Source organism: Lutra lutra, chromosome 13 (assembly GCF_902655055.1).
Source record: "Lutra lutra chromosome 13, mLutLut1.2, whole genome shotgun sequence".
In the NCBI taxonomy this organism is placed as follows: Eukaryota; Metazoa; Chordata; class Mammalia; order Carnivora; family Mustelidae; genus Lutra; species Lutra lutra.
This window is the reverse complement of record NC_062290.1, coordinates 68,361,088-68,387,850: the sequence shown is the minus strand read 5'-3', so window position 1 is coordinate 68,387,850 and position 26,763 is coordinate 68,361,088. Positions and strand designations below refer to the sequence as shown.

At 43.5% G+C, this 26,763-nt stretch overlaps 1 protein-coding gene across 4 annotated transcripts in view; it reads left to right on the top strand.

The window, feature by feature from the left end:
* ABCA1 (ATP binding cassette subfamily A member 1) overlaps positions 1-26,763 on the top strand; it is a 128,537-nt gene that overhangs the window by 6,119 nt on the left and 95,655 nt on the right. For 3 of the 4 annotated variants that reach the window (XM_047701041.1, XM_047701039.1, XM_047701042.1), the window contains exons 2-3: positions 14,582-14,744; positions 23,401-23,494. In XM_047701041.1, the coding sequence (XP_047556997.1) occupies positions 14,679-14,744; positions 23,401-23,494 (160 nt within the window). In that variant the 5' untranslated portion in view covers positions 14,582-14,678. Of the gene's footprint in view, positions 1-11,880; positions 12,055-14,581; positions 14,745-23,400; positions 23,495-26,763 lie in introns of those variants that run through there. The other variant, XM_047701040.1, reaches the window with a different exon arrangement.

The following is a 26,763-nucleotide window of genomic DNA, read 5'->3' as shown; positions in this document are numbered from 1 at the left end:
ATAATTATATTCTACATATAATTTCAGAAATCCACTAAGGAGCCATGTGACCTCCTTTTCCAGGATTTACGTTCTTATAAAATGAAAGCGGAGGAAGCGCATGACTTTTAAAGAGCCCTTTTCATGTTTACATCCTCCAACTCTAGGTCTGTATTTAGGAAAAGGATGATTCTTTGATTGTGGCTGCTCAGAGATACATCCTGCAGGGCCTCCTCAACATTAGTGTAACAGATCATGTGGGTTTCGTGAGGTAGAGAGAAGACGCCCAGGGAATGCCTACGAGTATTCCTGATGAGTGTGAAGGTGACACAGAAAGGTGATGGGAAGAGAGGAAAGTACAGGCAAGAAAGCTGTTGGAATTGCCTATTTATCTGTGTTAATGGAGGAGGATGTGAATCATAGATCCAAAAAGGCATTCTCATCTGAAATGCAAAGGAAGGGGGAGTTGGTTCATCTCAATACATTTCAATAGAACGAATATTATTTAGTGAGATATCGTTCTTGTCTCCACTTCACCATTTGGAGGATCTCTCGGAGATAAAATATTCATTTGGACTCTCAGGCCTGGATATATCTCCATTATGGGTGTAGGTTTTGCTTCTCATACTCACGCTGTAGTCCTATTAAGCAATTATGTGGAAAGGAGTGCCGGTCCCTATGAGAGGATGAGAACTGGACTAACCAGATAAGGATATTCCTAAATACCGCAGAAGACTCTCACTGGGGGTAGGTGGGCAAGACAATTAGCTTTCTGAAGCATTGTCCTGAATTTGTTGTTACAGAGATCACAACAGATTGGGACCAGAAGGAAGAAGAAGGGATAAAAAGGAACAAGAGGTTTTAGACTTGGAGGAGGGGGGCCAAAAGAGGAGGAAAGATGCCGCAAAGAAGTTTCATATCCCTATTTACACTTGCTTTGCAAAATTCCTGTGGGATGCCAGGTTGGGAATAATTGCTTTTGCCAAGGGTCAAACCAAGCTTGTTTTCTTGAAGAATCAAGTCCCCAAGGGGGTGGCAGTTTGAAATCAATTACATCTGGTGTTTAGATGATCCAAGTTTGACATAAAAGCAACACTGAGGGAAGCAGCAGCTTTCCTTGGAAAGGCAGTGAGTATGTGAAGACCCAAACTAGAGTTTAGATTGACCTGAGGATCCTTCTCTACTTCCAGATGCAGGACTTTGGGATGGAGGTGGTGGTTTATCTTAGCTGGGGTGGGGTGTGGAAGAGGGAGGGAAGAGGAAGATAAATGATTAGAAAAATGTGTTAATACGCAGAAAGTACCATGAAACTGGTATTCATTTCTTCAGCAGATATTTTTTCAAATACTGTGTAAAGTGCTGGGGTTCTGAACAAATGTCAAAAGACTTTGAGGATCTGCTACCATAATGATTTTTAGCTTGGCATTCAGGGCTCTTTGAAATAAGACTTTTGGTAGCTTTTTCCTCCATTGTAAGAGGCATCCTTGAACTTGACTCGGTTTTTCGCCAGTGATGAGTGTGGCTTAATAACTATTTGTTAACTGAATCTCCACAGGTTTTCCTTATGCCTTGACTTGGACTTGAGGAGCCCCATCCTGGCTAGTTTTTGGCTTCTCATTGTTCTGGAGTCTCACATTCATCCTCTGTGGCTGCTTCTGTTTGCACTACGCCCTCTGCTCCTGTTCCTCACTGACTGACATTCCCCCCACCGTCCGTGGGTAGATACGAGCACGGCCGAGGACTAGGCCTTCTGCCAGGTCACCTCCTGTCATTGTCACCGTATCTTTGGTAGGTGGCACATCAGCCATTCAAGTTATTTCAGTTGACCCACGTTTTTGTAATCATTAATGGATTTTTAAAAGTCAACCTTACGTGTGTCCTCTAAATTGAGAACTGATCACAGTTGCCTCAAATAAAAGGTTAGTCACAAAATAGAGTGAAAACAACTTAATTTTCTCAATAGTCTTGTCTATAAAATAAACTTGCTTTCGAAACTTTGGTAAAAAGCGGAATTGGCTTGCGTTAAAGAGGTGCTGAAGAAAAGGCCAAACACAGACTTTCTCCTTAATGTAATAAAAATTTTTGTAAAGGCCAAAAAAGTGCTGAAAAGATAGAATTTTTCTCATGTGTGAGTCCGAGTTTAATACTGTGCCTGTCCATCTAAAATCCTCTAAGTGGAATTTGAGTAGCTCTTTTCTTTCTTTAAAGATTTTATTTATTTATTAGAGAGAGAGAGAGCATGAGTGGGGGGAAGAGCAGAGGGAGAAGCAGGCTTCCCACCGAGCAGGGGGGCTCGATTCTTGGACCCCAGGTTCTGACCTGGGCTGACGGCAGAAACTTAACCAACTGAGCCACCGAGGCTCGCCTGGAATTTGAGTAGCTCTTAAATCCATCTTGTGTGGCCTCTTCTCACATTTGGGGGAATGTGGAGGTTGCCACCATTTTCAGATGGTGTACCTGATACAGAGAATGGGTTAGTAACTTGTTCAGTTCACGTAGTTCGCTAATGGCAATGCCTGGGATTCAAACTCGAGTCTGATCCCCAAGCTCCAGGCAGTGTTTTTTTAGATTCAGAAGATCTTCTCCTCCAGCCTCTTCATCATCAAGACTTGTTTTCTGTTCTGTGGCTCAGAGCAGGAGAGGGACTCGCCTAGATTTACACCCCGGCGGTCATTAACTGGAAATTAAAAACTTGGCCCCATATGTCTTTAATCCAGGGTTCTTACTGATGTACCAACATTTTGGGTGATATTTATAGTGTCCTTTCAGGAGAGAAAAAAGAAATTGTGTCTCTAAAAGTCTGTCCTTTTCAGCTTACAATGGACACTGAATCCTTGAAAATTGGACTCGCCTCATTTACTTGTTGTCTGTTGATCCAGTTTGAATCTTAAGAGGTTTTTCAACTTTTTTTTTTTTTTTTCGTTATCTCTCTGCAGTAAAAATGCTCCTTGGTTATAAGTTTGAATCGGAAGGAAATCCCCACAGCAGTGCTGAAGGTTCAGTCTTTGCTGGGATCTGTTTCCTTTATGCAAAAGTACAAAACCCTGTGCTAATTTTGGCTGGTTAAGATTAATTGTGATTCAAGGCAGAGTGCTGTGTGTGTGTGTGTGTGTGTGTGTGTGTTTAATGATTACGGACCTGGAGTTCAAGAGAAAGAAAGCCTTTGGTCAAGTTATGTTTATTCAGTTGTTAGTCCTTTTGCAGGATTTGCAAATTTAGTGGAATTAGTGCCATTTTCCAGTTTTCAATCCCGGTCACATTTCACATGATCACAGCGTGGCTTTCTGCTCCTCCACTGAGCAAACGGAGGATTGTCTGACAGTGGGCTCCATTAAGGGGAGTGCTGGTGCCCCCGTGGGATTCAGGGACCAAAAGGCACTCTGTTCTTTATGCTGAGCTCCGTTTGGGGATGCTGGTGCTCTCCTGAAGTAGACACTTAGCACATGGCTGCCTGGTTGTGTAGGTATTTAAATGCTGCTATAAAACCACTGTTGAAAAAAGCAGGCTAGCAAGAGTTCTACCCAAGTTTCATGTTGTCTTCTCCTTGAGCACTTTTTAATATGACACATAAAATGTTTGACTTGTGAAAATCTCAGTGACCCTGCTTTCTAGAAGGAATACTCAGAACCATAATATTGGAATAAGGCAACTCTGTTTCCTCTGAGAAGAACCTCCCAAACCTCAAATAATAGAGTTCGTGTGGCCAGTACTTTAAAAAAAAAAAAAAAGGCTAAGGTCCTTCAGTTTTTGTTTTTCAGAATCACAAGTATGCGGATTTAAACTTGTGATCTTACTCCTCTTTCTTCTTAGCAAAGCAGCCAGCAACATGGTTTGTTTGGGTTACTTTAGAGAAGGACTTCAGTGGTCAAGTTGGGAGGGCAGGGCTTACCTGCACTCCTGTGTGTCTGGTCAAGAACCAGGAGTAAATTCCCACATGCCTAGTTACCTGGTCCTTGCTGGGCTGCAGAAGCAAGCGTCGCAGACACAGGACGCAAGCCTTCTCAGCCGTAAGAGCTGGCTGGTGAAAGGTGTTCTGGACAAGATTGCTGGGTTTGGTCACACTGAGTGAGCTAGAACTGGACAAGAGCCTGGAGATTAGGTAACTCGTTTTGGCAAAAGTAAAGGGAATAAAGTATCGAGGTGCAAAGGTTATACCCAGGTGCTGCTATGCTTCACTGAGCGAGATTTTGACTTGAGCCTATGGGTGTAGAGTTCAAGAGTCCTGAGCAGTGCTAGCAGTCTTCTATTTAGGCTTGAGCCCCCAGAGGAGGGGTTCTTGGAGCTGGCATGCTTATGGGGGTTCTAGAGCCTATGTCTGGCAAATTATAGATTCTTCTTTGCTCACATGAACGCAGTGAAAATAAATGTGTTTCCCAGCAAATTAGAGCAGCTTTGAGAACAACCAAATTAAAGGTGCTCTAGCTTGAACCCGAGTTTCTTGGAGCACAGCTGGAAATTTTGTCATGCTTTTGAACTAACTGAACCTTTACTTTCGATGCAATTTCTGATTTGTTTCTGGAACCTGTTTTAATTCTTCTCTCCCATTCCTGAGGTCGGACTTCAGAAGCCCTCTTTCCTCAAATGTTTATGGAGCGTGGAGTCATTGGGGCACTGGGGTCCGTATGGCAGAGAATAAGATGGTGAGACAGACCAGCTTGCTGAGTGCACGTGGCTTACAGTTTTAGCAGGGATCACCCGATAGGTCAGTACCCTGGAGAAGACTGTAGGGAGAGCTGAGAAGATGGAGGAAATATAAGATCCAGATAGCAAGTAGGTAGTTGACATAGAGGCTGCAGAAAGTGGGGTGGAGAGGGAAATGGAGCCAGGCCCTGAGGACTTGGAGGAAGGCAGCAGCGTGCTTGCATGAAGAATAGGAGCCAATTGCCAAGAGTGTGGAGAGAATTGTATAAGTAAGCGGTGGGGGTCCCTGAGAGGGGGGTTTTGTGGTAAAACAATGCCAGAAGTGGCACCAGGATTTCAGGGTCACCCCGTCACATCTTCCACTGAGCTGGGCACTGGAGAGAGCTCCAGTTCATTTTGTAAAGGCCTTTGAGGGAAATAGTACCTTCTGTGAACAAAGAAGAGAGAAGAGAGATTCCTTTAATAAATGGCCCACTTTGTGCCCTACCCTTGATGAATGCTTCACCCTGTGAAGTCAGCAGCACTAATCATTCTAATAGCTACCATTTACTGGACACTTACTTTGTTCCAGGAACTGACTTAATGTTTTGTATACATTATTAGTTCTATTTTATGAAGAGGATCCAGGGGTTCAGAGTCCCTAGAGTCCCAGTGCTAGTGCTTAGCAGAGTCAGGATTCCAACCCAGTTTTCTCTGACTCCAAAACCTCCCTTCTTTCTGCTAGGCCAGGTAATTCAAGAAAATAAAAGAGTTAAGGATGGTTGGGGGGAGTTTCCTGTAAAGTAGCATAGGCCCAAAGGAAGGGGAAGCCAGTGAAGGGATTTGGGTTTTTCTGTCCCCAAGTCCTTTGAGCACTTTTTATAAAAATAAACCCTTCAGGCTAGGAGAAGTTTGGACATCTGAAGATGTTGACCCTTCAGAGATGTAAGCCAAACAAAGTGGTTTTTGCTGATACAGTCGCGAAGCCTTTTATCCTAATATTCTCTTGGAACACCCTCCTGCAGCAATGAAAGGGAGGGAACATGATAGTCAAGATTTTCTGCAAATAAAGGATTGATTGCTCTTGGAGACTTGCTTGCTTGTGTTTCTCCAGCGCAGGGGGTTGTGACTTCAATAGTTCCTTCCCTTGCACGTCCTTCTTATTTTGACATTATGAGGGTGGTTAAAAAAAATGTTTTTCAGGCGCCTGGGTGTCTCAGTGGGTTAAAGCCTCTGCCTTCGGCTCAGGTCATGATCTCGGGGTCCTGGGATCGAGCTTCACATTGGGCTCTCTGCTCGCCTGGGAGCCTGCTTCCTCCCTCTCTCTCTGCCTACTAGTGATCTCTGTCTGTCAAATAAATAAATAAAATCTTTTAAAAAAATGTTTTTCTATGATCTATAATGTTGACAGGTTGATTTCTTTTCAACAGGAAAGGTTCTTTCTCCTACATCCTGCGTAACCACCCCCCCACCAGAGAGAAAGCAAATAGTTGTATTGTTTGTTGAAGTCTTCCTTTGAAGGTTGCCCCGTGTTTGTTTAATGGAAATCAGCAGGGGGAGAAGGGCTATCTCTAACATTTTGTTAGAATTTCTCCATAATTCTACAACAGTGAAACAAGAACTTGGGTACAGGATGGATTTGCTTTTGGAACCCGTGGCTCTTGACAGTTTTAGAAGTCTTGAGACTGTTTGAGCTAAGTAGCAACCGCCATGTTGAGAGTGATAACTAGGATCTTTGGTTGTCCAAATATCGGTGATGTGATAGAAATAGATTTAAACCTTGTGAGTCTCCTTTAAAATGAAATTGTGAACTACAGGAGGAATGATTCTTCTCCAGGGCTAGTTATGGATTTGATAATATTCGTGGATCTCTTTCAGTTTTTATGTATTCATTTATGTATTCATTTCATAGCCTTCATTTTGAAATTAGCTATTAGCAGATACTTTTGTCCAGGAAATTGAATATATATATTCCTCTATAAACTAATTGGTAGTAATAATCAAGTATGATGCATTTGATATTTTTAAAAAGGTCCCCGGAATCACAGATTGTTAGAATTGCTAGAATTCATTGAATCTATATTTTAAAAATGGGTATTGTGATAGCATCAGAGCCTCTTCTAGAATGATCAAAATCTTCTAGAATGATAGAATGGCTTCCTTTTATCCTTGACTTTTTATCTTGGAGGATTTCTTACATCTTTTTTCTCCTCAAATTTGAGTATTAAAATGTTACAGTTTAAGTAGGAATGGTTAAATGTTTAAATGGTTAGGAGTGGTTGAGTACCCACAAGTGATCTTTCTGTAGGCTCTAGTGACAATTAAGGCCAGTTTCACCAAGTTTATGGGTCTACAGGATGGTTACGAAGTGCAAGGGGTGGAATTGAGGGGATTAGCCAAGATGGCTTTAAGTACAGGTAGAGAGCTTGGTGGCATCTGGAGCCCAGAGGAGTTAAACTGAGGCAGTCAAATGAACTTTAGGCTGACTAAAACCTGGGTCAGCCAGGGAGAAGTCACAGTCCAAATGCCTTCTTCCCACAGCAGCAGCCCTGTCCTGTCTTGAGTCATGGGTGCAGTGAACCAATTGCAGCCCGGTTTTCTGACTTGTCAGTAATCTCATTAGCCTTTTCCCTGAATGTGGTTACTGATCCAGAGCCATGTGCTCAGAGATGCAATTAAAGAACAGACCTTTTCCAAAGCAAGCATGCTCTGCTGCCTTTACGGGTTTCCTATCCTAATTTTGCAGGACTCTCCACATCTCTCTGGAGATCAGGGGGCATCTACATCGGGGGTTCTTGCTCTTGTATCAACATCTCATGAATAGACAATCATTAAGGTTTAGTGCCAACTCATTTTCAATTCATATGTAATATGGTTCAATTCTGCCTGAAATCTACCTGCTGCTTTGTAGGTTACTGGCGGGCTGTTAGTTGATATAAGAGGTTTCATCAGGAGGAATGCTAAGATGCTAAGCTGTTGTCACAAATTTCAACTTCTGTCTCACTCCTAGTAACTATGTAGATATTTGTCAATGAAGCAGAACATACACTTTGTTTGTTTATTGAAAATTTAAAGAACTGACAGTTGTAAGACCATTGTTTGGGAAAAATGAAAATTAGTTGCTGACTGCATGTTCTGGGTGTAGGAACTATTTGGGTAGAACTTGTAAGAAAAATGTGTTTGGGAGAATGAACAGAACCATAGGAGAAATATGATAATGGGAAAGAGCATAGAACAGTTGTTGGAAAAAAGTTACTTCTTGAGAAGTGTGGGGGTAGCTCTAACTCTAGGGGTTGAGTCCGGGCAAGTCACTTGCTTTTTAGGAGGCTTCAGCTTCTCTCTAAAGCTGGGGCAGGGGTGTGGTGGGAACAGGTCTCCAAAACCACATGGAACTTTTTCTATCTGAGGAGACAACCGGCTGGAGGAGGGCTTTGGGAAGGCTTGTTCTCTTCTGCCTAGAGGGGCCAGCTTCTCTGCCCCAGTGAGAAGTGGTGATGGTGTGGTCCCTGCTTGAGGATGGTCCTCCTCTGGCATGTGTCCTGGCTGAGGGGTTATCGTCATGGTCGTCCCCCCGCCCGGCCTTAGATGGAAGCTCAGGTCTATAGTTGTGAGTCCTGGCTTCTCGTGCTCCCAGCGTTCTTGCGGAAGGAAAATGGCCAACCAACCCTTTGGTTACTGCAGAGATTAGGGGGAGATCCTGGCAGCAGTGCAAACGTGCATTTTTTCTCCCCTGTTAAATTTCCGTAGACAGATTTAATGCCTGGGAAGGGTAGAAGGCAGTCACGGGAAGTAGTTCCTGTTTTTCTTTTGGCTTTGCCAAGTGAGGAAAAAACCCTCCTACCTTGTCTTCGAGCAGGACTTCTTCTTTCTCTCCCCTCGTTTCTTCGTTATATTTTTCATCTCTCTTTGAAATCTACACGTGATATTCAAAAGAGCCACACGTTTTGGTGAGGAAGGGGGTGGGTGGGAGAGCAGTGGGGTAGGTGCTGACTGGGGTCATCTCTTTTCCTCTTCACACCAAGCTTCCTGTAAACCTATAATTAGGTGGTTTTTTTTTTTTTTCCTTTCTTTTGGCAGCGTCACTAAGTCTGTCTGACATTCCTGGTATTGGTTTAGGGAAAAGTTGAAAGAATTCAGCTGTCATTTGGTGACCCTTTTGCTAGTAGCACAGCCCAGTGTCATTTCACTGTCCTAAAGGCACTTCCTCAGAAAGGAGTTACCCCTCCCTCCATACCTTCCCCTGACTCTGCTGTATTTTTCTTCATTACTCCTACCGCCCACTGCCTTAACAACCCACTGTGATTTGTCTATATTCCACCTAGAGTAGAAGTTCCACAAGAACAAGACCCTTTGCCTCTTTTGTTCACTGCAGAATCTCCAGTGTCTAGAACAGAACCTGGCACATAATAGGCACTCAATAATATTTATTGTGCTAATGGGACCCTTGCAGAGTGAAGGCTTCCTTGTTTGTTGAGTGAATATGTTGAATGAATATTTTATCCACTGTTCACCTTGCTAGTGAATCACACAATAATCAGACTTTACACTATACAGTCCCAGGTCCACGAAGGCATGATTGGAGGTGTGGAATAGATTAACTATTAAAATGGAAGGCAAGTGATTTTTGGGGGGAGGGAGTCAGGTTATTGATGTAGAATTTACATACAGTTAAATTTACCCTTTTAATGTGTACAGTTTGATGAATTTTGATGTCTCTATAGTTTCCTAACAACTGCCACAGTCATGATCTAGAATATTTCCATTGGTCAATACTCCTTTTGCAACCTGTTTTTACCTTCACCCATTACCGCTGATCTGATTTCTGTCCTCATTGTTTTACCTTTTCAGAATGTCTTGTAGAAGGAGTCCTCTAGTAGGTGGTCTCTTGTGTCTTGCACATTTCCCTTAGCGTAAGGCTTTTGAGATTCATCTATGCTGTTGTACCTATCAGTAGTTTGTTCTTTGTTTATTGCTGAGTAGTATTCCATTTTAATCTACCCCTTAGTTGATAGATGTTTGGGTTATTTTCAGTTTTGGCTATATAAGTCCATATAAGACTTATATAAACATTCACACACAAGTCTTTGCTTGAACATAGACCCTCCTCTATCTTTTGGGTAAATACCTAGCATGAGGTGGCTGGGCTGTATCATAAGTCTGTGTGTAACTTTACAGCAAATCACCAAACTGTTTTACAAAGTATCTGTTCCATCTTACATTCCCATAAGCAGCACGTGAGAGTTCCAGTTGCTTCACATGACTTGCTAGCACTTTAAAATTTTAAAAATCTTGGGGTGCCTGGGTGGCTCAGTGGGTTAAGGCCTCTGCCTTCGGCTCAGGTCATGATCCCAGGGTGCTGGGATAGAGCCCTGCATCGGGCTCTCTGCTCCGCGGAGAGCCTGCTTCCTCCTTTCTCTCTCTGCCTGCCTCTCTGCCTATTTGTGATCTCTCTCTGTCAAATAAATAAATAAAATCTTTAAAAATTTTTTTAAAAAAATCTTAATACTTCCAGCAGATGTGTAGTAGTGTTTCATTGTGGTCTTAATTTGCATTTCTCTGTAACTAATGATGTTGAGCACCTTTGCTTATTCATTGAGAAGGTTAAGTTTTAGCAGCCTGTTGTATTCTCTAGTTACTAATAATTTTATAATACAAGGGGATTTGAAGTGAAAATTTCTCCAAAAAACTGGTTAAAGATTTGAAAAGTCCTGGGGGTACCTGGGTGGCTCAGTCAGTTAAGTGTCCAACTCTTGATCTCAGCTCAGGTCTTGATCTCTGGGTCATGAGTTCAAGCTCCGTACTGGGCTCCACACTGGGCATGGAGCCTACTTAAAAACAAGCAAAAGATTTGAAAAAGGTCCATACTGTACAAAAGAAGGTGAGGGTGTGGAAACTATGTTATATTTGGCAAAGGATGGTCCACCTGAGTGACTGATGACAAGAGCTGGAGAGAAAGAGCAGCACCTAGGACGTGAGCATGGAGATTGGCAGAAGGCAGATTTCCTGGCTCTGCTGGCCTTGGGATGGCTTGCTCGGGCCTTAGCTAAACCTGGTGTTTGTGGGAAGTAGACTGTGATTTAATTACACTTTCCCGAATGCCCCAGGAATCACCTGGGAAAGCTCAGCAGTCCTTTGTGGCTGCAGACCTTGTGGTAGAAGCCTGCTGAACCTAGAGTTCCCTCTCTGGGGACAATTTGCTGGAATCGGTTAATCAAGGTTGAGAAATCAGTTACCGCAGGCCCAGGAATGCCACCACCCTTACATCCTGAAACCCTATTTCTCCTATCCATCTCTTAGTTAATTAAGTAAGCAAACATTCCCTGACTGCTTGCCACATGCCAGGTACTAGGAACACAGTGATGAAGGAAACAGAAATGGTCCCTGCAGACTCAGAATGTGAGAGAAATGCTTCCGGGGAAAACAGAGGCATCCCTGAAAGCACCCCGGAGGGACTCCTTACCCAGGTGTCGGTGCCGGGGAGGTCATCAAGGCAGGATCCAGGCAAGGGGCAGCTAAATGGAGACCTAAGATTGAGGAAAAGTTAGCCAGGCTGACAGTACTGGGAGAAAGGGTTTCTGGGACAGAGAACACACCGAGGGTAGGAGAGAGTTTGACCCATTCAGAGCTTGTAAGTAGTTTCTTCTGGGGAGGGTTTGGGAGGTGGGGAGCAGTGTGAGAGGAGTAGGAGTCATCAGGGAGACTGGCTAAACCACCATACAGAGTGGACCTCATCCTCAGGGCGGTGGGGAGCTGACAAAGGGTTCTGAGAGGGAGGGGCATAGCATATGTGGATACACAATTCATCCAACAACTGCAGCTGCTCTGTGATAAATGGATGGGAGGGGACAAGACTGGAGGCAGGGACACCAGTGACGTGGTTGTTGTGGCCACCCAGGAGTGGGATGAGAGTGGCCTATTGACTGGCGGTGATTGTGAAGTAGGACCCTTTCCAGCCAGTAACTGGAAATGTGCATAAGGGCAGAAGCAAGAGTGGGACTAACTTTGAAACATTGAGAAATCTAGTACATAGTACTGCATTCTTCTTGGTTTTGGTTTGTTTGTTCACTTCCTTGGAAAACTAATGTAGAAATGTCCCTTTGGCTTCAGTTACCTGAGCAGAGGGTTTTGGGCATTGCCAAACCCTCCTTTGTGGATAGAGTTGCTCTGATCGCTGTGTTCTGAAGTGGGAGGAGGGAATTATGCAGAAGGCCAGGGCCATGCCAAGTTGTGAGGGGCATTTGGGAAGAGAAGCCTGTCTGTGTGTACCCAGCGAAGCCAGAGCAGAGCTCCAGTGCTGCTTAGCGCTACTTCTTCCCGACAACCTTCTCTCTATGTCTCTTGGAGGGTCCCTGGGCCCAGAACCCTTGTCTGGAGATTCAGAAACTCTACTTAAAGGAAAAGAGTCTCCAAAAAACTTCTTCCTGGCCTTTCTCAACTCATGAACACTCTATCGAGGTGTGTCTTATTTTCCCCTGAGATTTCCCCCTCAGATTTGGGGGGGGGGTGTCTGTGCTCGGGTTTGACCATGGGGGTCTCTAACACTAGGCTATTCAGATTTTGTCTTTCCTACCTGGCCCCTACTACCTTTCCTGAAACCCATGATGGGTTTGCTAGAAATAATGGAATAGAAATGAATGTTTGGACAGGACATAACCATTTCTCTGTTAGAAGGTACTGATAGAACAGAGAAAAGTGGGGAGAAGGGAACTCATTTCTTTGGCATTTACAGTGTGCCATATACTGTGTCAGGAACTTATTTATATTATCTTATTTAGTCTTTGAACACTCATGCAAAGTAGTTATTGTCATCTGCATTATTTTGATGGGGAAATTAATGCCCATAGAGTATAAAGGCTTGGCCAAGGGCACATAGTTGGGAAGCTGGGGTTACTCCCTATTGGGGCTCTTTCTGCTAGGTTAATTGTCTTTTTGAAATTACAAACTTGCATTTCAACCTCCTCACTGTTACCTTGGGGATCTGAAAAGATTCCTGTAGCTTCTAAATCAACTAAGTGATTTCTGGAGGGCAGCTTTTGCATGAGAAAAACCTAGCTAATTATTTATTTCAGTGTTTCTGGGATGCAGGCCCTATGCTAGGCCACTTACAAAACAATTTGGGATTACAAACATGTCTCACAGTCCCATTCTAGCTCTCAGTGCCTGGGAGGTCAGTTGACATCTTTAAACAATCAAATTGCCAACAGAACGGATGAATTTAACTCTTCTTTCTGGAGTGAGAAATTTGGGGGGAGGGTCCATGTCCTAAAGATTTGCTGAGCAAATGATAAAGAGAAAAAAGAGGTCCTAAAGCTTGAATATTTTGGAGGAATTCCCAATTTGTCCGATTGTCAACGAATGAATTAAAATACAGGGACACCTGGGTGGCTCAGTTGGTTAAGCTGCTGCCTTCGGCTCAGGTCATGATCCCAGGGTCTTGGGATCAAGTCCTGCATCTGGCTCCTTGCTTGCAAGGAGCCTGCTTCTCTCTCTGCCTCTGCCTGCCACTCTGCCAGGTTGTGTGTGCTCTCTCTCTCTCTCTGACAAATATATAAATAAATAAAATCTTGGAAAAAAAAATAAAATACATAATGTAATAGTAGGGTCACTCCTCCTTCTTTGACACTGAAAACTCCCTCCAAGCTCTTTCCTTCTCTAGAGGTTTTAAAGGCAAGTCCTCAAGGGGTAGGGGACTAAAGAGTAAAATCCTGCTGGAGGCTGATCTTTGCGTGGAGATCTCATTTGGACTCACAGATTTTTAGTCCAATACTTGGTTTTGTATCCATAGGTGGTCACTGCATTCGTTCTTTTTGCTATTTGTTCCTCGTGCCTAATCTCCCACTCCCACCTTCCCTCCACTCGGGGCCACAATGATAAACTGAGCTATTTAGAAGTAAAGCTGGTTTCTGCCAAGAGTTCGTCACTACCGAGAGCCCGCAGAGCCTAGCTTTGATCTGTGTGTCCCTCCCTTCTTCTTCCACTTTTTTTACTTTCTGCCCCTTCCCCAACTTTAATTTTAGTACAGGTGCTTAGTATAAATTCCAGCATTTAATAAATACAGTTGTGGAGGGGCAGCCGGGAAACACAGAATGTTGTATCCCCCGTTTATGAGAACCATCCCTTCCCCCACCATGGGGAAGCAGTCCCGTCCGTGGTACCTGTGGCCCCTGACGCGGAGGAGCCGGGCCGGTGCGCAGGCGCGGGCAGAGCAGCCCGGCCGTGCGCAGGCGCAGGTGGAGCAGAGCCAGAGTGTGCATATGCCTGGACAGTGGGAGCTTGCTGCTCTCACAGGTGATGCTCTCCGCCTGCGTTCGCTGACTTGTTTCTCCACGGGGTATTGTTTTCTTTCCACAGACACACAGCACCGGGATTGTCCCCATCATCTGGGAACCAGGTGTCAATGACACTTTCCCGGTGTTTCCTCAGGGTCTTCTCACATGCACTGTGACTTTCCAGATTGGGAAATTGCTTTCTCGATGGTGCCATTTATCATTTGAAGGACACAACTGTGTGGCCAGATGAAAATGTACCCCACAGCAGATTTTCAAGGAATAGCAGAAATTACTCCAGATTTGAGGCAGAATTTCTAACTGCGGCTAACATTTTATGAGAAGGGAGGCATTTTCTTAGGGGTGGTGGGTCTCTGGGATTCCCATATGCCATTTCCAACCTCAGTGTTTTGACTCAACACTTGAGTTTGTTTTCATAAGGGCATTTTCCAATCCCAGACGATCACAGCCATGGAGCTAAAATGATTAGAATTATAATGACTAGCTTCCAGGCGGCTGCTGGAAAGCCTCCAGAATCCGCGTTTACAGGAAAACCCCGAAGCCAGAAGCTGGGCACTCGGGACGTCCTGAGAGCAATGAGGATGCCCATCCGGGTCTTGAGGTCTAAGGTGAGGGGGCTGGAGCAGCAGCCCTCACTGGCGTCCGGCTTTGGAGCAGCGGCTGATAGCGCTCTCCCCTCCTGCTTTATCTTTCAGTTAATGACCAGCCACAGCGGCCCTGCCGTGAGTTGCTGCCACTGCCTCCACGGGCTCCTGAGCCACACGCGTCTGCTGGGGTGCTAGCAGCGGTAACATGGCTTACTGGCCTCAGCTGAGGTTGCTGCTGTGGAAGAACCTCACTTTCAGAAGAAGACAAACAGTAAGCTTGGGATTCTCCGGTGCGGGGTGGTGGGTTGGGGTGGTAGTGGTGGGGGAGCAGTGTTCTCCCTTGCTTTTCTTCATGGTTTCGAGTTAGGGGTGGGAGGAAGGAGGAGAGGGAATCCTCTCGGTTTTCTCAAAGGGACCGGATGACTCTGGCCCTGGTGGGCACAGGTCCATGTGGTCCTGAAGTAGCCCTATTGCTTATCAGAGAGGGAAGATTAGGAGCCAGGCAGAAACGTTAGCTTTAGTGTGCGCTAGTGCCCAGGCATGGGTTCTGACCTCTGGAATCTGTCATAGAGTTGCCTCTGAGCATCCCACTCTTTCCCTTTATTGCAGCCCTGGGGGTCCGCTGGCTCTGCAAGAGCACCCAAGGGCCCATCTGTTTCTGGGAGGTGGGAATGAAGTGAGTTAAGTGAGTTAAGGGCCCAGCTCCTGTAGAGACTGGTTCTCTTCGTGTCTGTGTGGACTCTCTCAGCTCTGACTGCAAGCCGGGAGGAATATAAAACTGAGATTTGTTTGATTTCTGTGGAGGTTCTAAGCCATTCATTTCCTGGATGGGACACAGAATTCTTTGCGTAATCCTGAGAAGATTATCTTTAATGCTTGGGCGAATGGTATTTTTACACAGAGGAAGGGGAAGGCTGTGAGGCATGGTGAACTCCCTGAAGCCCAGACATTAGCTCTTGGCTTGTCTAGCTCCAGATACTCTTGGACACTCCATTTAGTGTCCTGGGTTTAGCTGTACTGACTTGTAGTTGGCCTCTTTTTTCCCTTTTCTTTAAAGTTACATTTATTTATTTTAGAGAGAGAGAGATTGCACGCAGGGGCTGGGGGCAGAGGGAGAGGGAGAGAGAATCTTAAGCAGAACCCCTTGCTGAGCGCCGAGCCCAACATGGGTGTCTCTCTCTTATGACCCTGAGAGCATGACTTGAGCCGTAATCAAGAGGCAGACACCCAACCGACTGAGCTGCCCCTGTAGTTGGCTTCTAAATCTGTTTCCCGCCTTGCCTTTTTTTCTGAGTTCTAAGCCTGTGTCCCCACTGAGCTATCTTAAGTAGGCTTAACACGTCTATAACCAAAATGATAACCAAAATGATCATCTTTCTTAGACTCAAAGAACCATAAGAGACCTTTGAGAGAACTTAGTGTTTCTCAAACTAGCATAATGCTTGGACCTTCTTTAAAGAACAGAAGGTCTTTAAAGAACAAGGTCTCCTTGTGTTCATGAGATTTCTTTTTTATTGTAATGTTACTTAAATGTGTACACATGTGAAACATCTGTACTTATAGGTCATTACACAACCATACAACCCATGCATACTTACAAAGGAAATGCAAGCAAAATTGCAAAACCAATACAATCCAAATTCACATTGTTAATATAGTAAGACAGCTGCCTGGACAGTCTATATTACTATGTGCTAATGATTCCATTCTTCAACCACTTTTCTAGTGACCTTCATTTGATGTCATTTGGCTTTCATTTGGTCCAATCTCATCATTTATAAATTGTGTCTACATCTGTTCCTTTCTCATTAGTCTGCTACACTTATATTGGTGCCAACACAATCACAGACACAAATACAAACTTGGGCTTTGAAATCTTGTGTCAGAAGTAGTTATAAAGTCGGCATTCAGAAAATTCAGTTATGTTTATTTGAATTTGTTTAGATGACCATTGGAATGAAGACACAAAATGTTTAAAATCCTCACAGAGGCCTCATATTTAATCCCTCAGGAGTATATATTCTAGTTTGAGAAACAATGTTGTTTTTTTTTTTTAAGTCCTTAATTTTTTTTTTTTTTTAAATTTTATTTGTCAGAGAGAGAGAGGGAGAGAGAGCGAGCACAGGCAGACAGAATGGCAGGCAGAGGCAGAGGGAGAAGCAGGCTCCCCGACGAGCAAGGAACCCGATGCGGGACTCGATCCCAGGACGCCGGGATCATGACCCGAGCCGAAGGCAGCTGCTCAACCAACTGAGCCACCCAGGCGTCCCCTCAAGTCCTTAATGTTATAGGTAGGGATCTGAATCTTAAGGTCACCAACTAGAGAGTGGAAACTAGAATCTATGTATTCTATCTGTCTTGGTGATAATTGTAATCATAAAATATAACATTATTATATAATATAATAAAAGCAAACACTTAGAACGAGTTTCCATGTGCTAAGCACTTAAGTGGGTTATTAATTGGTTGAATTCTTTAGAACCCCATGAAATACTGTTTTTTCCTGTGTTGTAACTGGGGTACTTGAAGTACAGAGAGAGATTAAGTAATTAGTCTGAGGTCTGCACCACTGGTCAAATGCAGGGTTCAAATCTAGATGACCTGACTTTAGCATTGGTGCTCTAAATCACTATGTCAAATTGCTTTTCAGTAGTATCATTATTTTTTCTATTTTCAGTCTCAAAATCTTGACATTTCTGGCCTTTTCCTCGCCTCTGCTCCTGTTTCTCAGAGCTGTTCCCAGGTCTTGGTGTTTCCAGGTCCTGTGTGTTCATCACCTGTCCTGACTTCTTAACTACTGCCTCTTCTCATCCTGGTGGCAGCAGCTCACATGATGGGGAACTGTCTCAGTCATAGTGTGTCCATTAGCCACTGAGAGATGGAAATAATAGTATTATCTTAGCAATGAAAGTAGGGCTCTAGGATAGTCTGGCATAGACCTCTCATTTTACAGATAAGAACACTGAGACGCAAAGCAGAGAAGGGATTTCCCCAACATCAAGCAAGGACTCAGGAGCACAGGGGCCTGGAATAGGAGATGGGGTTGGGCTATCCAGACTAGTCTGGAGCTTGCTTCTTCTAGCTTAGTATCGCTTGTGGGTTTAAAAAGAGTTAGGATTAGAGAGATAGGCAGGCTTAGGGAAAGGCGATTTGTAATCTTACGGAAGTTTTTGTTGGCGGAAGTAAAGATACAGCATCCTGACTCAAAAGGGGTTTTCTAGGTGATACACCACAAGCCTACTAGCTTGTCCTTCCCTTCCTGATATCTAAAGAAAACATATTTTGCTGAACCAGAAAAAAAGGTGGTTTACTTCAGATTACAGATGCTTAGATTGTCAGAACTGGAAAGATCTGATCTGCCCTTTGTCCAGTTGATGGAACCTGGAATTCCAGGCAGAGGGGCAGGGGTCCAGAGTGGGTTAGTCATGGAAGGAGCACCAGAACCAGTTTCTTGGTGGCCCTATAGGCTTTTTTTTTTTTTTTTTTGGACTTTGTCTGCACTGAAAGTTTAATGCCCATGGATCTTAAGCTACTTCCCAACCCACCTGGCTTGGATTTCTGGATTATTTTTGAGACAATGGGACCTGTTAAGGGTTTTGGTGCCACTTTGTTAGCTCACATAGTCAGAACCAACTCTGTCCACTAAGACAGGAGAAGAAGTTCCATGACAAATCTTGCCTACAATGTATGGAAGACCATTGCTTATTTCCCATTTTCTCAGATCCTAGAGTATACACACTTGGGCCTAGAGCCTGGCACCCAGGATATGCTGAAAACATATTTGCTGAACGAGTGGTGAGTGTGTCCAATGGGCCATCAGTTTGCAGGTCTCAAGGAGGCTCCCCTGTTGTAGAGGCCTTGTGTCCTACTGCCGGGAAGAATGTTTGAAAGCTGGGTGCTGAACAGTACATCCCAGAATAACCCTGTGGAAAGCCAGCATTTGCCCTTTTTCTCTGTCTCCTTGTTTGCTGATGAAGCCTGGGGATCTCTCTTGTGCCCCCAATTGTCCCCTTCATGGGGACCATCAACCAGGGTTAGCTTTCCGTTGTTTCTGTTGGGCAAAGAATACATTAAGTTACGAAAGTCGGGGGCAAAGCTCAGTTTGGGTCCAAAGTAACGGTTAACTTGTGTGGGTGGCAGTCTTTCAGCACAAACAGGGCTTGGGACAGGAAGGGCGAGGGGCTTCAGAGTTTTCAGGATCCTCATCTAGTTTCAGGCTGAGCCAAAGGCCAAGGTCCCATGGAACAGATGGGAGCCTGGGGCCATATGGTCTCTCTCTTGTGCCTTTGCTATTGTCTCCGTGAGATCTGATTAGCCGTGTGGCTGGGAAAATAGGTAATTCTAATTTTTGCATGGAATATCAGTATTTGGACATTGGTTAATGACAAGGAATAAACTATCAAATAAATAAAAATGAAAACTCCTCATTTAAAAGCCATTAGAGAATTTTCCAGGGCAGATGAAAAATTTCTACATTCCCTCCCCACTTCCAGTTCCAGCTGATGCATTTCTTCCTTGTCCTTGTTCCTGGGCTGGTAGTGACGGTTCAAATCCAGATAGTAATTCTAATTTTTATTCAATTCTAATTCAGTTCTACTTCCAGCATGGCCACCATGTGCCTCAATGGCTGAGGGAAACCCACTTCTCTTGAGTTTTAGTTTTGTATTCTGTGGAATGAAGAAAGTTAGAACCCATAGCCATTTATTGTTTCATTTGGATACATATTTACAGAGCACCTACTACATGTGGGGGAGTGTGCTGGGTGTGTGGTGATGAAGTGGACAGACACGATCCTTGTCCTCACAGAGCTTACTGTTCAGTGAGGGAAGCAGATATGAGACTCATGATCCCGATGTAAAAATAAAATAATAAACTGTATCAGGTGTTAGGAAGACAATAAATCAGACACACTGTGGCACTGTGTTAGATACCACGAGGCTATGGGTAGGGACTTAATTTAGGATGGAACATTATGACAGGTAAGCCGAGAGCTCTGAAGATAAAGCTGGGGAAGATCAGGAGCTCAGAGATGAGGAGCACCATATTCCTAGAGAGATAGAAGGTGTGAAGGCCATGGGGCCCAATGTGTGCTCCTGAGTCAAGTAACAGAAAAGCCAGTGGCTCTGGTGGGGTGAATGAGGACTGGCTAGGGATGAGTTGGGGACTGGCAGTTCCAGATCATGCCTGGCGTTGGAGCTGGGAAGGGCAGTTGAATTTTATTTTATGTGCAAAAAAAGTCTCTGAGGTGGATGGGTCATGATTGTGAGGGTCGGATTGTGTGGTCCTTGGCACTGAAGGGACTTGAGTGACAATAAGCCAAAGGAGATAGTTGTGATCATCACTTGTATATGTACCATTTTATGTTCTGTTTTCTTCTTTCATTTAACGTTATTTGGTGTGTATATTCCCATGTTTTCAAATAATCTTCATCGTTATAATACTGATTTTTGATATGTAGACTGTGTTTTATAGTTTTGAAATGCTTTTATATCCATTATCTTCTTAAGTTTCAAAGCAGTTCTGAGAGATGTGCATTAAAATTTCTGTTTCACAGGTAAAGAAAGTATTTTAACTTAGGAAGTTAGTAAGAGAAGGATCTTTTGGCCCAAAATCTACCATTGCAGAATGCCACTGACATTCCTGGTAGTTTTATAGTAGTTTTAATTTGAGAAATTCATACCCTATTGCCAACATTTGAATGCTTATTTATTAACTCTCTGGACTTCAGTGTCCCCATCTGTAAAATGGATGCAAAAGCATATGGGGGTCACTAGAGCTGGGTTCCACTGCTAGTGCACTCTCTTACAAGGTTATGGGTGATAACCTCTCCAAATCTTAGCTTCATGGTAACAGTTCATCCTATCTCAGAGTCATTATGAGAATTAAATATTAGAGATGAGATATCTAAAAATACCTGGTATATAGTAGGTGCTCACTCTTGACTGTAAATATTATAATTCATGTTACTTCTGTGGAACCAGTTGATGTTTTGTGACCTTGCCACTGAATGCGGTCATTTCCCAGCTGGGTCACCTGCTCTGTCAATGCCGTGTGGCCTCTGGAGTTCGGCAGAACTAGCAGTTAATCCTAACTCTGCCTCTGTCTCCATTACTTACCCCTCCTTGAGCTTTAGCCTTGCCACACATAAAATGGTGACAATAATGGCTCCTGTATCACAAGGTTGTTTGGAGAATTGAATGAAATAATCCATATGTAATGTGCCTACTACATATTGGACTCTAAATAAATAAATGGTAGCTACTATTTATCCTAAATGTACAAATGTTAGCTTCTGAGTGCCAAGGTTGATAACTTATTCATACTCTTCATTTAATTTTGTTTTAGTTTTTTTCTGAATTCATTATTCTTTTCTGACTTTATTCACAGCCCATTTGTAAAAATGGCGTAATTGTTAATATTTGTAAGTGATTTTATTTAGCTGTATGCTTGTAACATACAATTTTGTGTTTTGGTTTTTTCACTTAATATTACATGGTTAATAGTGTCTGTGTTTCATAGATGTAATGACAGTGTAATACATTGTCCAGTAGGTGTACTGTAATTTAATAATTTCCCCAGTGTTGTGCAACTAAGTTGTTTCCAATATTTTGCAATTATAGTGTTTCAGTGGATGAATAACTTCATGTATATAGCTTTTTGATATTTTAAATTCAATTCTGTAGGATGACTTCCTATACGTATTACTTGGTCAAAGGGGATAAATATGTCTTTTGACTACATATGGGCAAATTGCTTTCCCAGAGGGCTCAACTGATTTATATTTCCATCTTTATTATTTTATAAACTTCAGTTCATTCTCTTTCTCAACATTTTTTAAGACTTTCTGTGTGGCAGGCTTAGTGAGAAGAAAGTGACAGTGTGAGAGAAAGTCCTTTTTAAATAGGGCCCCTGCTGTGCCAAGTGCTGGTGAAGTCCGGGTGTACCTGGGAGACTCCAAGGAGGGACTTCCAACTCGCTGGTAGAAGAGACCAAATGTCATTTGAAAGCTTGGAGATTTCAGTATGTGTTGCCTCTTTGGGATTATGTATAGAAATATTAGGAAGAACAGCCATGTCTTTGGTCTTGGAGACCCCATTGACAGCATGCTTTCTTCCAAAGAGGGACCCATTTATACCTCCCCATCTCCTCTCCCCCCATGTTGCTGTGTGGTATCAAATAGTATAAATTATTCTTCATGGTTATATGATAGCAGTGGATTTTTGTTCCATTCAAGAAGTAATAACATGCTTATTATGGAAGATCTGGAAACACAGGGAAGTATTTTAAAAAAAAATCACTTGTGTTTTTATCACCCCATGACATCTACTATTATCATCTTTGTATTTCCTTCCAAAAAGAAGATTTAAAAAAGAGTTTAATGGGTAATCATATCAAAGGTCTTTGGAAATTAAAAATGGGTTATTTAAAATACCAAAATGCAATAACAAATGATAAACAAAAAAGCAAACACACTCTGAAGTACCAGCAAGAGCAGAGAGTTTAATTATGATCTATTCACAGTATGGAATATCAAAGTGGCCGTTAAAATTCATCTCTTAAGAAAATATTTTATGTCATGGAAAACACCCCCATTATAATGTTAAATGAAAAAGGAAAATGAGAAATTATATGTACTGTATGGTGCAGTTTTGTAGGTAAAAGTATTCATGTATGCATAGAAAAAAATACAAAAATATTAATAGAGGGCATTGTTAGCTCAGTTTACTAGGGATTGTCTTTGGAAAGTAGGATTAAGGGTGATTCGTATATAGTTTTTTCTACTTTTCTAGAATTTTTTAATTTTAAGTTTTCCACAATAAAAATATATGGACTTAAAGATCAAGGGAAAAAATTCTGTTTGAAAAAAAAAAAAGGGAGGATTTCAGGCCAGTGTTCTATTGACTTTGTGGCTCTGCAGCCACAGTTATAATTACTCTTAACCACAAGGCCCCCTGACTCTTCTGGGCTCTTTGGTGTGCATCCTAATTAGAACCTCAGGATCTAGAAATGACGGGAATGGAAGAGGTGAGAGCTTCAGGCAGTGTAGCTAGTTTTCTGAACACCCCTGGTTCAATTAAATTATATCTAAAGATTTCCATCCTGTCCCTGGGCTTATTTATCCCTTGGTAACTCACTGAGGCAGGGTTTAGGTTTAGAGACACCACATTGTTTCAACTAGAGTGGATGGTGCTCACCTGTAAGTTTAATGATCTTCTAACCCACTGGAGAAGATGGTACTGAGACCTTGCTAGACAGGGAAGAAGAACTTTGCACTTTTCTCAGCTCTTTGCAGTCCCGGAGGCACAAAGGTCCATATGGAACCCTGTGTCAATTTCCATTGTCCTTTGGTGCCCTCTTCTCAGCCCAGTGTGTGTGTGTGGGGGGGCACCTTTGTGTGCAGTTAAAGGTACAGAGGTGGTGTGTTGAGCACAGCAGTTTGCCCCACCCCCTTCTTTCCACTAAGGGTCTTTCCTTACCTGACACAGCTGGAGGCCTGGGAATACAAAGCGGACTCAGTGCTTGCCTTCAGGGTGCTCCTGTTGCCTGAGGCAGCCAGTGATAGATGATTTCAGGCTGGAGGAAAAGGCTCTGGGAGGAATATGCATGGGTTACTGTTACAGGAGAAGGGTTTCTCACTCAGCCTGAGATTTGAGTAAAGGAAATGGTGCTGGAGTATTCTGTAGAATGGTAATGAGCCAGAGGAAGCAGGATAGGAGGGGTTTCCCATTCTTAAGGAGTACACAGAGGTATGGAATGCAATGAGAACTGCAAACAATTCAGTGTTGTTGAAGCTGGGAGAGTGGTGGCAAAGGCTGGAGAGGCCATCAGTTGTTTAATTAACAACTGTGGGTTTCCCAAAGGCGAGTAGAGTTAAGCATCCATGTTATTTTTTAAATGCACAGTGCTCTGTTTTATTTCCCCCTCAGTGTCAGCTGTTGCTGGAAGTGGCCTGGCCTCTGTTTATCTTTCTGATCCTGATCTCCGTTCGGCTGAGTTACCCACCCTATGAACAACATGAATGTAAGTATTGAGCATCCCGCTGGAGACTCTACTGGCATGCGACATTCAGGAGTGGACATAGACTACATTTGACCTGTTCTAAGACACTATCTTTAGGAAACACTGCACATGGTTTGGAATAGAAACTCTTCCAATTTTTTTGATAAGGTGTGAACTCAGGAAACCATTTTCAGTCCTAGCCAATGGTAATAACAGTAATTATAATAAAAGCCAACATCTGTTTCATACATTTTAGATCATGAAAGTAAAAGCTTACTGATAAGTCAGAGGATGGTGATTAAAAGAGCCCCCTGAGACCGTGCCTTAACTCAGTTGTCATGTGGACCTGCCAGGTTTTTTTCATGTCATTATGTCTTAATTGCACAGTTGTAAATCAGGGAAACATATCATTTTTTTTTTTAAGATTTTATTTATTTATTTGACACAAGTAGGCAGAGAGGCAGGCAGAGAGAGAGGAGGAAGCAGGCTCCCTGCTGAGCAGAAAGCCCGATTCGGGGCTCGAACCCAGGACCTGGGATCATGACCTGAGCCGAAGGCAGGGGCTTAACCCACTGAGCCACCCAGGTGCCCCGAAACATATCATTTTAAGCATCGTTTGTATAGAATTGCTCAGATTGAGCAATATGATTTCATTGGATTGTTGTAACAACCTTGTACAATAGACCCTCATTGTTAGCATTTACTTTAATTTCTTGATAAGTAAATTGGGGCTCCAAAAATTTCAGGGAGTTGCCCGAGGTCACACATCTAATAAGTGGCTCAGATGAAATCGAGCCCTGATCATCTGACTCCTGGGCCTGTATTTGGATGATGGCCGGTATAGTGGAGGGTAGAAAATACAGTAGTGGCTAAGAACACAAGCTCTCCACGTCAGGTGACCTGGGTTTGAATCCTGGCTTCGACACTTAGTAGGTATATCACCCTAGGCAAGTGACTTCGCTTCTCTGTACCCGAGTGTCCCGAATTCTATCAAAAAGGAATAACAACAGCTATCCCACATGGTTGTCCTGAGTGTCATTCTGTCATCACCATCTCTGTCTCCTGGCTCTGCTCATTGGATGGACTGTCTGCAGAAATGTGCCTGTTTGAAGGGTCAACATTTATGTGGGAAGTTTCCCTGGGACCTCTGTTCCATTGCTTCCATGTCTTTTCCTACCATTAGCTAGCTCCGCTCACAGCCCGCCAACTGCACCAGTTTTTGCCAGGATACTGTTCTTCATGGAGGAGATAGGGTTAGGGTCACCTTTTAATTGTGTTCTTATCCTGGTCCCAACTCTCTCACAGCACACACTGGTAGTTATTTACCTGCTAATTTGCTAATATAGCATATACATTTTCAAGTTTTAAAAAAACCCCTAAAACCACAAAAACCACAAAACCTCAAGAACATTCTATTACATGCGATTTTCTGATTTTGCCAGAAAGGAAAAGAGCATAAAATGAAATACACACTCAATTTGTGGACCTGGGAGGGAATTCTGCTTTCTCTTTTGGTGCCCCAAAGATTAATGAACAAATGCTTATTTGATTTTATTTTAGCATTACCCTAAGCTTCACTGAAGTACAGTGTTAGGGTTTTAGGGAAAACTCAGCCTTTTTATCAGCTAGGCTATGCTCTCTCAGGAATGATCACAAGTAGGCAAGACAGTGTAGTGGAAATAATGCAGACCTTGACATTAGACAAATTGAGGTTTGTTTGGATCCTTGCTACACTGCTTGCTGAGGTCATGATCTTGGGCATGCTGTTGAATTGTAACCCAGATCCCTCTAGATCTGGACTATAGATTCTAGGAAATATGGAATTGCTATACTCACAGAAGGCAGATGAGATTTTTGTCTCCCACCTGTGCACTTCTTGTAACCTTACCTCCTATTCTCACCACCTTCTGGGGACCTAGCTAGAAGGGCAAAGAGCTAAGATGAAGCCTGCAGAGGTGTCTTGTGCCTGGAAGCAAAGGATTAGTGTATGATTGTTTCCCATAAATTTTACCCAGTTTGAGCAAGGGCCATCAAGGTCCTAGTCACTTCCCTGGGTCGTGGGAGTCCTTTATGCTATTTGATTGTCATCCTATATACCAACCAAATGCCAGGTCCCCATACTGCTTTTTTGGGGGGGGGTGGCAAATCAGGTAGGACCCAACCTCTAGGAAAAGTCTTTGTTTTACTTCCCAAGGATTAGCTTGAAATAACTTCCCCTCTACTGCCCAGTGCTGCCTGGACCAACACTACCCTATTTTGGCTGCCAGTATCTCCAGGAGATTCAAGAGAATCCCTTGATTCTTTGAGTATTTGGTTGGCTTACATAAGCTTTTCCCTGCATGAGGAGCAGCTGACCTAGGCTAGGGACCTTGTTTGGTTTTCCTTGAACTATTAACAGGGAGATAAGGAGGTTAACTGAGTAAATGTTCAACAGGCCAGAGTCCCTGCTGAGGGTGCCCATAGTGATCAGATCTTGTTACATCCTTGCTTTGGAAGTTGCCTTTCTGGTTGCATTATGATAGAAGAAAAAGAAAAAAGGGATCCCACTGCTGGAAAAGCAAAGGGTAGCACTCCTGGCTGTGGCTTACTTTCTGGGGAGACTCTGTTAGCATATCTGCACAAAAAGAGTAAGATGAATAGAACAGGATTCCTGCTTTGGAGGAAGGTCATAGCTGTGGGGTAGAAGGAGTATTTCTGGCTGGACAGTGGCAGAGTGAGTCCTGTTGTAGGGTCACACCCAGAGTGCTGCAGCAGTCCCGACAGGCTCACCCCCCACCCCCCACACGGTGGGGCCTTTGCCCCGGGCCAGACACTCTGCTCCCTGCTTTGCGTGTAAGAACTCACACAGTACTGCAGCTCTGTGGAGTCAACTATATTTCTATCACCATTTTCAGATGAGGAAGCTGAGGTAGGGGTTGAGTAACTTGGTCAAAGTTGCTACTTAGCAAGTTTCGGGGACCGGATATGAATCCCCATAGGTCTGACCCCAACCCCTGTAAAGCTACAGCTTTGCAGCCCTTCCTCACTTAGAGCTATTGTTTTTAATGGCTGTAAACTCTCTTAGGGTCACAGGTAACCCTGAGAATATATTGAAAGCTGGGGCCATGGCCTTTCTGTCCAAAGGAATACACACATGCTTGGTCCTTTGGTTAAAAGCCCTGGTCCCAGAGCACATTTATCTTGAACCTCATTGGTGGCCCCTGTGGCTGTTTACCCCACACCAAAGTGTGCCTCTGACACGTGGGACCCACCCATGTCCCCCACACCTGCCATTTGTCAGCAGCTCCTCC